This window comes from Thamnophis sirtalis, unplaced genomic scaffold (assembly GCF_051295495.1).
Source record: "Thamnophis sirtalis isolate CommonGarterSnake01/CBP01778 unplaced genomic scaffold, rThaSir2_p1.2 scaffold_3, whole genome shotgun sequence".
Lineage (NCBI taxonomy): Eukaryota > Metazoa > Chordata > Lepidosauria > Squamata > Natricidae > Thamnophis > Thamnophis sirtalis.
In genome coordinates, this window is record NW_028261383.1 from 19,527,907 (window position 1) to 19,541,073 (window position 13,167).

General features: G+C 44.0%; 1 protein-coding gene across 1 annotated transcript in view; it reads right to left on the reverse strand.

Moving 5' to 3' along the window:
• The window catches only part of LOC106554773 (uncharacterized), a 13,049-nt gene extending 7,563 nt beyond the window's left edge, over positions 1 to 5,486 (reverse strand). Inside the window, exons 1-3 of the mRNA XM_087711590.1 lie at positions 4,176 to 5,486; positions 2,472 to 2,598; positions 383 to 465 (exon numbers count right to left, since the gene is read on the reverse strand). Of these exons, the coding sequence (XP_087567716.1) occupies positions 383 to 465; positions 2,472 to 2,598; positions 4,176 to 4,586 (621 nt within the window). The 5' untranslated portion in view covers positions 4,587 to 5,486. The remainder of the gene's footprint in view (positions 1 to 382; positions 466 to 2,471; positions 2,599 to 4,175) is intronic.
• Between the last annotated feature and the right edge of the window lie 7,681 nt (positions 5,487 to 13,167).

Below are 13,167 nucleotides of genomic sequence, written 5' to 3' on the forward strand. Positions count from 1 at the left end.
GTGATTTAGAGCAGAGGTCTCCGACCTTGACAACTTTACGAGTTGTGGACTTCAACTCCCAGAATTCCTCAGCCAGCAAAGAATTCTGGGAGTTGAAGCCCACAAGTCGTAAAGTTGCCAAGGTTGGAGACCCCTGATTTAGAGGAAGTAGGAAGTTCTCGACTTACAATCATTCTCCCCAACTGGCTTCCGAGAAGCAAAGTCAACGGGGGAAGTTAGATTCACTTAACGACTGCACGCTTCATTTAACAACTGCAGTGACTTGTTCAATGACTGTGACGAAAAAGGTGGTTAAACTGGGCACCTTTTGAGTTTGAATCGTCTAAATAAATAATAGAAAGAAAGAAACAAGCAAACAAATAAATAAAACCCTTCCCTCTACCTGATCTGGGTCAACCACCGTTTCTATTCCACCGCAGAGGAAAACCGAGGACTCTATACTTTTTGCCAGCATCAATTCGTCCCCTACAAAGAGACAAGATAGTGGAACGGCTGAAGCATTTGCTCATCTCAGAGAGTTACGGCGCTAAGCGTCCTTACAGAGAAGTCGGTCTCTTGGGTACACTAGAGTTTATTTCTAAGTAAACAATAAATATATTTCCGGTGAAATGGAGACAAGCTTAAATCCCTGTAGATACCACTAGAACACATCTTTCATTTAAACATTTAAAAACTCTCTAAAGATAACCCAACACTGCTTTTTTCAAAAGACAACTGGATTTTCTTTGAAGACATTGGCTTCAATTCAACTTGAAGCTATTTCCTTCAGTTTGACTTGAGATGATATGGGAACCCAACCACTTTGATCTCGTTTCCTGGGTTGGGTGAATCCCATGAATGGTGGCTTGTTCATCATACTATCATTCAACTGTGGAGTATGTGGAGATTCTCAGTCATCCAGGTCACGGTTGCCCCAAAGGGGCTTTTTCAAGAGGCAACTGGACTGCCTTGTTTTTATTTGAAGACGTTTCGCTTCTCATCCAAAAAGCTTCTTCAGCTCAGGCCTGGATGGTGGTGAATGGAAGGATTTATATTCCTTGCAGACAGCTGCTCATCAATCCTTCCATTCCCCACCATCCAGTCAGAGCTGAAGAAGCTTCTTGGAAGAGAAGTGAAAACATCTTCAAAGAAAAACCAGAAAGTCCAGTTGCCTCTTGAAAAAGCACCTCTGGGACGAGCACGACTTGGATGACTGAGAATCTCCTAGATACTTGAAAGATACCAGTCTTAAAAAGAGCTAAAAATTAAAACGGCATGGAAAAGATGTTGGAATCCTGTCCCCACCCCCCAACCCCTTTCCCTTCCCATCAATTAATTTAATAACAATATTCATCATCTTTAACATAATGTTGTGGCCCACCGGTGGCCAGCAGAGCTGCCAGCAGAATTGGGGAGCAGGTTGGGGAGCAACATGGGCCAGTCCTGGGGTCTGAGGAAAGCTCAGATGAGGGCTCTGTGTCGGAGGCAGAGAGGGAACTAGACAGCAGCGAGGGAGAGAAACAGCTGGAGCCTGTTCCCAGTGTGTGTATGCGCAGAGCTGTCAGAAGACAAGAACAACTAAGAAAGCAGAGTTGACTTAGGAGTAAAGCCACACTTTGGAGGTGATAAGAAATAAAAGAGGAGCGAATGGGGAGTGGGCTTTCGCAGGAAACAATTCGTTCATTCCATAATTTCGAGAATGGAAAGTTCTGTTTGTTAGTGGGCGCAGTGGGTAGAGTGCAGTACTGCAGGCTACTTCAGCTGACTGTTATCTCCTCTGAAAGACTGTTTGATAAGTCTTGTGGACTGCGAATGAAAGGAATTCACAGTCATGTAAATAAAAGGGGTTTTGCTGCGACCAAGACTCTGCTTCTTGCCTTTTAAGGAAGCCTGGGTCAGAACACATAAGAGCACTTGAGAATAAGGTAAAGGCTTGTTTTTCTAACCCAAAGATCCAGGGAGCAAATGAGTAGGTCAGCATTTCTGGTATGGGCCGAGAAGACCTAGCTGAAATACACGGTTCCACCACAAAACCGCGGTAGACAAAAGCGCGCTCGACAAAAGCGCGTACGTGACGTCATCACAGCGCGACGAAAACATCGCGCTGTGAGCGGTAAATTTAAAATTAAAGCGAAAACCTTACCCTAACCCCCCCAAACCTAACCCTAACCCTAACCCTAACCCTAAACCTAACCCTAAACCTAACCCTAAACCTAACCCTTAACCTAACGCTAAACCTAACGGTAACCCTTAACCTAAGGCTAAACCTAACCCTAACGCTTAACGTAACCCTAAACCTAACCCTTAACCTAACCCTAACCCTAAACCAAACCCTTACCTTTATGTGAATCGGCTTGCTTTAATTTTATTTTAATGTTAATTTAATTTATTTTATTTTTTTCGTCGCGCTGCTGATGACGTCAGGTACGCGCTTTCGTCAAGCACGGTTTTGACGGGTCACGGAAACACACAACACTGTCACAAATTCTCACCTTGCAACGTGATTCCTCTGGCATCTTCTTGCCGGATCCCTGTTTGCAAAGGATTCCCTATGGTGTCCAGGAGGACCTCCTCTGTTGCAGGGAAATCGTCTTCCATTTTTATAAAGAATTGATTTATCTGAAATGGCCACAAAGATCCGTGACTTAGAAACGGGAGCAGGATTGGAAAAAAGAAGGGGACAGGCAAATACAGGGAACCCTCGATTTAACATATCACAATTCAACCCAAACTTTTTGTTGCTCAGTGAGACAGTGGCTGAGTTTTTCTCCATTTTACGTTTCTTGCCAAAGTCATTACGTGAATCACTGCAGTTGTTAAAGGAGGGACACGGTTGTTAAGTGAATCTGGCGTCCCCGTTGACTTTGCTTGTCAGAAGGTTGCAATAGGGGAATCACATGACATGACCCGGGGACACGGCAACCATCATAAATATGAGGGCTGCCAAGTGTCTGCAATGGTCGTAAGTGTGAAAAATGGTCATAAGTCACTTTTTTTAGTGTCATTTCACTTTGAACCATTGTAAGCCAAGGACTGACTCCCTGTAGTTTTGAGCTTCCCCCAGGGGTGGGCTTCAAAAATTGCAGCAATGGGTTCGCTGCCCTGCTGTTGGGTGGGCGTGGCCATGGTGGGCATGGCCTAGTCGGCCTCCTGCACCACGGCGGGTGTGGGTGGATAGGTGTTTCACCTTCCCCCAGGCTCTGGAGCCTCTCGGGAGGGCGAAAACTGCTTCCGTTTCTGGATTTCTGGTAGGCCCATTTTACCCCCTCCCCGAACCTCTGCACTTACCTGACATGATGAATGGAGATCCTGGGAGGGGAGGGGCAGGCAGGGTGGGGTGGGCATGGCAGCCAGGGGTGGCCTTTGGGGGTTTGCCGAACTGGGCAGAATCCTAACGAGAGGATCACCCAAACCAGGGGTCAGTTCCTGCAGTTCTAACCTCTTCTGTAGAAGAGGTTCCACAAATCTACAGTGCCGTTTAGAACCGGTTCCAGCTCTCTCCCCCCGCCCATCCACACATTATCAAGATGAAGAGCGAGAGGAGGAATTCTGGGAGTTGAAGTCCACAAGTCTTAAAGCTGTCAAGTTTGAACACCCCTGGGTTTTTTTCCTAAAGGGTTAGGGGTCCAAGGGCCTTGTAACCTGACAGCTTTAAGACTTGCACACTTCAATGCCAGAGTTCCTGAGCCAACATGACTGGAGGAGGAATTCTGGGAGTTGAAGTCCACAAGTCTTAAGGCTGTCAAGTTTGAACACCCCTGAGTTTTTTTTTCTAAAGGGTTAGGGGTCCAAGGGCCTTGTAACTTGACAGCTTTAAGACTTGCGTGCTTCAAATGCCAGAGTTTCTGAGCCAACATTTTGGTTGCTAAGCAAGAGTGTTGTTAAGTGGGTTTCACCACATTTTACAAGTTGGCCACGTCCACCCAGTCACATGACTGCCAAGCCACTCCCACTCAGTCACATGGCTGGCAAGCCACTCCCACCCAGTCACATGGTCAGCAAGCCACTCCCACCCAGTCACATGGCCGGCAAGCCACTCCCACAAAGCAGGCCACAGAACCTACAGAAGAGGTTCTAAAAAAATTTGAAACCTACCACTGACTCAAACCCATGCGAACTCCCAGCAGCCCACCACTGGCTTCCTCCTACTGGGTGACCTGTGGCCCTTTGAAGCCGTCATGGAGGTGGCCTCTCACCTGCTGCTGCTCCTTCAGCTTCTTCTGCTCCCTCTGACCCAGGAGGAAACCTTCAGCCAGGGCCACCGCTTGGGAGCTGTTCTCTGCACCGCAGTCCCTCACCCAGCTGGACATCTCCACAGGCAGGATGGCCAGCAGTTGCTCCAAGATCACCAGATCCAGCATCTGGCTCTTGGTGTGCCTCTCGGGTTGCAGCCACTGACGGGAAAGATGGTGGAGACGACTGCAAACCTCCCTGGGACCTTCCACCTCCCGGTAGCAGAAATCCCTGAAACGCTGACGATGAACCTCTGGGTCCTTCTGCAAAACCTCCCGCACTATTTTTCCCCAACATGTTTCACTGCTCTCGGACAGGGTGGGGTCCTTGTGGCCTTCTTTTCCTTCAGAAGCAGCTGAGCCTTGTTCCTCCATCTCTCTCTCTTTTTTTTTTAATGCCCCAGGAGAACTCTAGCAAGTCCGAAGGAACTCTTATTTCTTCCCAATTTGGCCTTAACAGAGTGCCTCGCCACAGGTGTATAGTGTTAAGGCTTAAGAAATCGGCAGACTGACAAGCTGACTTTGATCTTTGAATTGAAAGGCTTGGGTGCCCAGCCAAAGATGGAAATAGGAGACCCTAAACCATAACTCTTTCTAGGAAGCAAAGTGCATTTGTGTTCAACAACACAACTCATGAGCTGTGGTTGCACAGTGGATAGAGTGCAGTACCGCAGGCTACTTCTGCTGACTGCCGGCTGCCTGCAATTTGGCAATTCGATCCTCACCAGGCTCAAGGTTGACTCAGCCTTCCATCCTTCTGAAGTTGGTAAAATGAGGACCCAGATTGTTGGGAGCAGTAGGCTGACTGTGTAAACCACTTAGAGAGGGCTGTAAAGCACTGTGAAGCAGTATATAAATCTAAGTGCAATTGCTAATCCTTCGTTGTCTGTTCAGGATGTGTCCAAACAGTTCTCTCTGCCTGCCATCTGCCTAACCATAGAGCTTTTTCGCCCTCTGCCCAGCTGGCTTTCTGTTCATCTGTCCATCGAGGAAGAAACGAAGCAGCCGCATCAAGAAATCAAAAAGATATTCTTGCAGACTCACATTAGCAGGGAAATGGAAATGGAGCAACCACTAGGAAGAGCACCCATTTTTATTTATTCGCAATGCTGGAAGCTCACCCCAACTCTCACAGACCCTCAATAATCCCACTACCACCAAACCCAAAGGGTCAAACCTGCAAGGATAGTCAAGTATAATAATTATACTGAAAGACCTGAAATCCCATTAAAACTACAAAAAGGCTGGTTGCTTTCACCATCACCAGAGTTTGAATGGACTGTGTGTGTGTGTGTGTGTGTGTGTGTGTGTGTGTGTGTTTGTGTGTGTGTGTGTGTGTGTGTGAGAGAGAGAGAGAGAGACAGACAGACAGAGAGACAGAGAGACAGAGTGAATGAGAGGTCAGCCAGCGGTCGCTCCAGAAAACAGAGGATTTCTTTGATTGTCTTTACTGTTTAATCATCATCATCATCATTATAGTTGGAAGGGACCCTGGAGGCCTTCTAGTCCAACCCCCTGCTCAAGCAGGAGACACTATACCATAACGCAGAAATACCCTCAATATACCCCCCAAAAGAACAAAAAGACCCCAGCACCTCTCCACCAGCAATCGGCACCCAGATCAACATAGATTAATTCCAAGGTTAACACCAGACCAACAATTAAGTAAACAATACCACAATTTAAAAAATTGCTAAGGAGCTAATAGTAAGCAACCCAATGAAAGAATCTCTTAAAACCACTCCCACCAACAATGAGAGGGCGCACCACCATAATATAAACTGAGAGCAAACTGCACTCTTTTCTTAACACTGATGATGTTACCTAGTTGGGTAATAAAATGTCTGCAAGAAATCAAGCAAGTTCCGAGAGCACCAAGGACCTCTCAAGTCAACCCAGAGCTCCAAATGTTCTCCTTTATTAGTAACAGTGTACCATTTCGGGCAAATGGTTCAATCAATCAATCATAATAGAGTTGGAAGGAACCTTGGAGGTCTTCTAGTCCAACCCTCTGATCAAGCAGGAGAACCTAAACCATTTCAGATAGGTGGTTGCTCCAGTTTTTTTCTTTTCTTAGAAACCTCCCAGAATTGGAATTGGTTGTCTAATCTCTTCTTGAAAACCTCCAGTGTTGGTGCACCCACAACTTCTGGTGGCAAGGCGTTCCACTGGTTAATTGTTTTCATTGTCAGGAGGTTTCTCCGTAATTGCTTCTCTCCTTGATCAGTTTCCACCTATTGCTTCTCCTCCTCCCTTTTGGCATCTGTCCCTAAACATCAGCCCTGCCTCTCTATGCTCCCCTACAGCTTCCTCCATTGCAAAGGGATGTAGAGAGGAGTGGGGGGGTCACCCTAGTAGTCCCCAAAAGTGACTCCCCCCCCACCCCCGACAAGGCAGATTCAGGGAAGGCAAAGCCTCTTTGACTGACAACAGACCTGCAATTGAATCTTCCAGTAGGAAGTGGGCGTCACTGAGAAGGGCACCGCCTTTTCCTCCACCAACTTCCGTCTTCTCTAGGCGGCGGCTTCTCTTCCTTTAACCCTTTGAAGGGCGGAGCCTCCTGCCTTAGTTATGTGTCTCTCTTTCCATGTTTTGTATACTTGTCCTTTTTGTCTTTAATTTGTCAGAGAGATCTTTGTGCAGCCATGGTTTCTTCTTGGATTCCTTGTTTTTCTTTCGCAGCGACATTGAGCTGGCCTGGGCTTTTATTTTATTTGGTTTGTCAAGCATGTATGAGAAAACAAGTATAAGTATGAATATACCGTAAATATAAACATATAAGATACAAGTATATACATAAGAAATGAGTGCAAATTAATAGGAATAGTAGCACAGGGACGGTAGGCATGCTGGTATGTTTTTGCACGCCCCCTTACAGACCTCTTAGGAATGGGGTGAGGCCTCCACTGCGAACAGAGCCGAGGGGAGTATCATCCTGATGAAAGAAATGTCCTTCTGGGTTCGGCTCCAAGTGGGGAAAAAGACACTGGAGACATAGAGGCTGCTTGGAAAGATGGTTTATTGGTGGACAGGACCACATGGCTTGAGCCCTGAACAGAAAAGGTGATCACATGCTTCAATGTTGGTGGAGAAGAGAAGGGAAAGCAAGGAAGGAAGAGAAGCTGAGTCCCTGGTTTTATGCCCTCTCTGGCCTTTGATCTTGAACTTCTATTCTGATTGGTTGTCAGACTCCCATGGAGCCATGCAGGGACAACTCTCTTCTAGGCGTGTGTTTTGAATCCAGGTTTGGTTGTGTTATCAGATGCCATGTGGCGAGTTGGGTAAAGCGCCAATATTATCATGCCTTAATCCCATCCCCCTGGAGCTGAAGGGGAGAACTCTTTATTATGTAAAGGGACTAGTTTGGCCTTCTTAATGGCCCATTGACAAAGTCGGGATGGGCAGGAAGTTACAAGCAGCTATTCTTTCTTTTAAAACATGTTTCTTTCTTTTCACATCCAGGGAAATATTCTGCCTTTTCAATATTTCCTAGGATATTTCATTTTTTCTGGGAGAGGATGGGTGATAACTTCCTATAATCCCTTGCACTCTTTCTTTCAATAAAGCCAGTCCTCGAGTTACCATCACAATCGAGCCCAAAATTTATGTTGCTCAGTGAAACATACATGTCTCTTGTCACAGCATAAATTTATGTTGCTAAGTGAGATGTTTATGTTGTTAAGTAAGTGTGTCCTGTTTTTACGACTTCTAAGTCTAAGAGCCGAGGTGGTGCAGTGGTTAAATGCAGCACTGCAGGCTACTGCTAGATCAGCAGTTCAGCGGTTCAAATCTCACCGGCTCAGGGTTGACTCAGCCTTCCATCCTTCCGAGGTGGGTAAAATGAGGACCCAGATTGTTGGGGGCAACAGGCTGACTCTCTGTAAACCGCTTAGAGAGGCCTGAAAGCCCTATGAAGCGGTATATAAGTCTACTGCTATTGCTATTGCTATTCTTGCCACAGTTAAGTAAATCTCTGCATTCGTTAAGGTAGTAACACAGTAGAGAAGTGATTCTGGCTTTCCCCATTAGCTGCTTGTCGGAAGGTTGCAAAAGCGGATTACGTGATTCCCCCCCCCCCCCCGGGACACTGCAACCGCCATAAATATGAACCAGTGGCCAAGCAACTGAATTTTGACCACGCAACTGTCAGGATGCTGCAAAAATGGTCCTAAGTTACTTTTTTAGGTGCCGTTGCAACTTTGAATGGTCACTAAACCCGTTGTAAGTCGAGGACAATAAGGTGCAGTGCAATAGGGTGATTCTGCAGAGATCCCAATTTTGCTGTTGGGGATCCTTTAGAAATAATGACTGAATCACAAAGGAAGGTGATATTTTTTTAACCTCTTTTCAAAATGCCCTGAATTTATAGGATTTTTCCCCTGTGACTGGGCTCTCTAAATTTAGCAACTATTAAGACATGTGGACTTCAATTTCAACCAGCACGGCTGGCTGAGGAATTCTGAGAGTTACTTTGAATTAAAACGCTCGTGTCTATTTAAGTCCTCCTTGTATTTATGAAATAAAAAGCCGAACTTAAATTATCCACTACCATTAAACGTTCTGTTTTCTTCTGAAATTTTTTTTTTCTCTTGGATTTATCCATGGTTGGCCTATCAAGGATCAAAAAACTCAATAAATTGTGTGCTGGCGGGTGTCACAAATTGGCGGTTGTGACGCATATTTTGAGCAACAGGGCACTACAGCAGAGGGATGGAAGAGCCACATGCGGCTCCAGAGCTGTAGGTTGCTTACCCCTGCCCTATACCATTTCAGACAGGTGGCTGTCCAGTCTTTTCTTAAAAATAATTAGAGGTTTTTAAGAAGAGACTGGACAGCCACTTGTCTGAAATGGTATAGGGGCTCCTGCTTGAGCAGGGGTTTGGACTAGAAGACCTCCAGGGGCCCTTCGAGCTCTATATTCTGATTGAATTATGAGCCCCCCTTCAGAAATGTCATAGAAGCCATCAGTAAAATTAAACACATTGAAAACAACAAAATCTCAGCATCGTAAGCAGTTTTTTTTTTTTAAACCAAACAAAGTGCCAACCAATACATTCTTGGAAATGGAAACATACAATGTTGGAAATGCGAATCAAGACACGGAACATATTACCATTTATGGTGGACCTGTGAGGAGGCTAAATTTTTTTTGGAAAAGGATCAAAAATTGGCTGGAGGCAATAACAGGGGTTAAAATAGAATGGAAACCAGAAGTTTTTTTTTATAAGGAATAACGTCTGTGAAATACAAAAAAGAAATCCAGTATTTAATACTACATATAATTACGGCGGCAAGGATTGCCTTTGCCCAGAAATGGAAAAACAAATTAACTCTAAGCGAAGATGAAATAATAAGAAAGGTTATGGATTGTGCTGAAATGGACAAACTAACTAAAGAAATCCAGGGAAAAGAAGAATCAGAATTCTATCAGATATGGGATAAATGGTATAGGTGGATGGAGGTGTAGGAAGTTATCACCCAGCCCGCTCCCAGAAAAATGAAATATCCTAGGAAATATTGAAAAGGCAGAATATTTCTCTGGATGTGAAAAGAAAGAAACGTGTTTTAAAAGACAGAATAGCTGCCTGTAGCTTCCTGCCCATCCCCACTTTGTCAATGGGCCATTAAGAAGGCCAAGCTAGTCTACTTTACATAATAAAGAGTTCTCCCCTTCAGCTCCAGGGGGATGGGATTAAGGCATGGATAATATTGGCACTTTACCCAACTCACCACATGGCATCTGAGAACTCAACCAAACCTGGACTCAAAACGCAGCCTAGAGAGTTGCCCCTGCATGGCCCCATGGGAGTCTGACAACCAATCAGAATACAAGATCAAGATCAAAGGCCAGAGAGGGCATAAAACCAGGGACTCAGCATCTCAGCCCTTCTCTTCTCTTTTCCACCAACATTGAAGCATGTGATCACCTTTTCTGTTCAGGAGCTCAAGCCATGTGGTCCTGTCCACCAATAAACCATCTTTCCAAGCAGCCTCCATGTCTCCAGTGTCTTTTTCCCCACCTGGAGCCAAACCCAGAAGGACATTTCTTTCATCAGAGGAAAGAAACAAGAATCAATGAAGGAATACAACAAAACTCAAAAATAATAGTTATGAGTAAAATAAGAGGGTTAAGAATGGTGAAATCCAAATGAAATATAATAGAAGGGGAAATAATATAAGGTGAGCGGTATCGATTGATAATTGCTATTAGCAAGAACAGGAAGCTCCTGTTAGTATTGTGTAAATGTGTTGTGTATGTGTATTTTGCATGTTTGTTAATAAAAAGAAAAAAGAAAAAATCTCAGCATTGTAAGCAGTTTTTTTTAAAAAACAAAAACAAAGTGCCCATTCTAACATTCAAAACATAACTTCCTCCTAGGTTATATAAAAATGCTGGTTTTTTCTCTCCCGAAACCCAGGAAGGAGGAAGTGGAATTATAGCAGGGTTTTTTAAAAAGCTATTTTATTTCTGAGTAAAATGCAAATACCCTGCTCCATTGTACTCCGGAGTGACCTTATTGGAAAAGAACAAGGAAAAGGGATTTCAAACAATTTGCCCACATTTCCCAAACAATATAAACATAGCATCCAGCCTAACAATATATTTTAAGATAATTTTAAAGTTTCTGTGTTTTTTTTTAATTTACACCAGTATTAAGTTTTACACCACTATATAAAAATAAAGAAGGGTTTCCACAATGAAAGAAGGGAGGAGGCAATAATTTATTACTGTTCATTGATATGCATCAATAGTTTTAATACCAATTTTCTTCCAGAAATCAAAAGTCCCTATTAGAAGGAAGGGTGGGAAGGAAAATGCGGGGGGGGGGGTCATTTTTTGAGACAGAGAATTGAATGAATGGAGGAAAGAAGGAAGGAAGGAGGGAAGGAAGAAAGGAAGTTAGTTCCACATTATTCATACTAAATTGGGTTATTATATTGTGTATGCTGAGGTAGGTGGGTGGGTGGGTGGGTTGGTAGGTGAATGGATAGATAGATAGATAGATAGCAACAGAGACAGACAGACAGATAGATAATGACGGATGATTGATGATAGATAGAGATAGATAGATAGATAGATAGATAGATAGATAGATAGATAGATAGATAGCAACAGAGATACAGACAGATAATGACGGATGATTGATGATAGATAGAGATAGATAGATAGATAGATAGATAGATAGATAGATAGATAGATAGATAGATAGATAGATAGATAGATAGCAACAGAGATACAGACAGATAGATAATGACGGATGATTGATGATAGATAGAGATAGATAGATAGATAGATAGATAGATAGATAGATAGATAGATAGATGAGAGAGAGAGATACATATATACATACGAGATGATAGATAGATAGATAGATAGATAGATAGATAGATAGATAGATAGATAGATAGGGAAGATAGATGGATGGATGGATGGATGGATAGATGGATGGATAGATGGATAGATAGATATGGAAGATAGATATGGAAGATAGATAGCTAGATAGCTAGATAGCTAGATAGCTAGATAGCTAGATAGCTAGATAGCTAGATAGCTAGATAGCTAGATAGCTAGATAGCTAGATAGATAGATAGATAGATAGATAGATAGATAGATAGATGGATGATGGATGATGGATGATGGATGATGGATGATAGATAGATAAATGATAGATGATAGACAGGTGGTGAACAGGTGCTGCAAGGCTCGGATGGTAGTGTCCAAAGTAGTGGATGGCATGGATGTTAATTCTGCCCACTTTGAGAATGCATCCACTACAACTAGCACCATCTGGCCCTGGACTGGACCCACAAAATCCAAATGGATGCGGGACCACGGTCGCTGGGGAAGCTCCCACTCCCTCGAAATTGCGGTAGGGGAGCCGCTCGGGACAATTGGCAGGGCAGGCAGTTGTTAACCCACTGCGCCATAGCTTCATCCATCTTGGGCCACCAGACATAGCTACGACCCAAAGACTTCATTCGCACTCTGCCTGGGTGGCCCTCATGGAGGAAACTAAGGATAGTGTGGCGAAGCAACAGTGGCACCACCACTCTGCTTCCCCATAACAAACAGTCCCTTAGAACCAACAGCTCCAACCGCCTTCTGTAATAAGGCAGGAACTCATCGGCCACTCCCGCCAGGGGCGAACCCCGGCGTACCCAATCTATAACTTGGGAGAGGATAGGATCCTTGATGGAGCGGCTGGCGATGTTGGAGGTAGAAAGGGGCATCTCGGGGTCATCTATCATTAGGACTGGAGCTACCAGTCCTCATTCCAAAGGTTTTATTTCTTTTAAAAAACACAAATATTTCATCATTCGTCAATCATTAAAACATTGAAGTACAATTTTTTTGTATGCCCCTCCCTCCCTCCACCCCCCCAACCCCCCTCCTCCTCCCCCCCCCGACTTCCCAGAACCCGTACACGGTATGGATTTTTAACTAACACAGTCTAAAATCTATTGAGAAAAAAGAAATAAAGAAATTAATGACATTCTATATTGACCTTAGCTTCTTCTTGCTGAGCTAACTTTAAACAATTTAAATCATTTCTGATCTTAAGCATAGGCTAACTGGAATTTCTTGGTCCCGTGTTTATTTTGTATATAGTCAATCCATTTTTTCCAGTCTCGTTTATATCTCTCATTTGAGTGATCTTTAAGATATGCCGATATTTTAGCCATCTCGGCTAAGTTTGTGACTTTCAATGTCCATTCTTGGATTGTAGGCAAGTCTTCCTTCTTCCAGTATTGCGCCATCAACAGTCTTGCTGCCGTCATTAGGTGCAGAATCAAGTTAGTCTCTACCACTGTAAAATCAGTACATATACCTAGTAAAAATAGCTGAGGATATAGATCTATTTCAAGCTATTTAGCTCTCATCAGCTAGCCATACCCTTAGTGGGAATCGAGCCTGTGCTGTATTGCCTCTAAGGCAGATGTGTTAACCATTGAG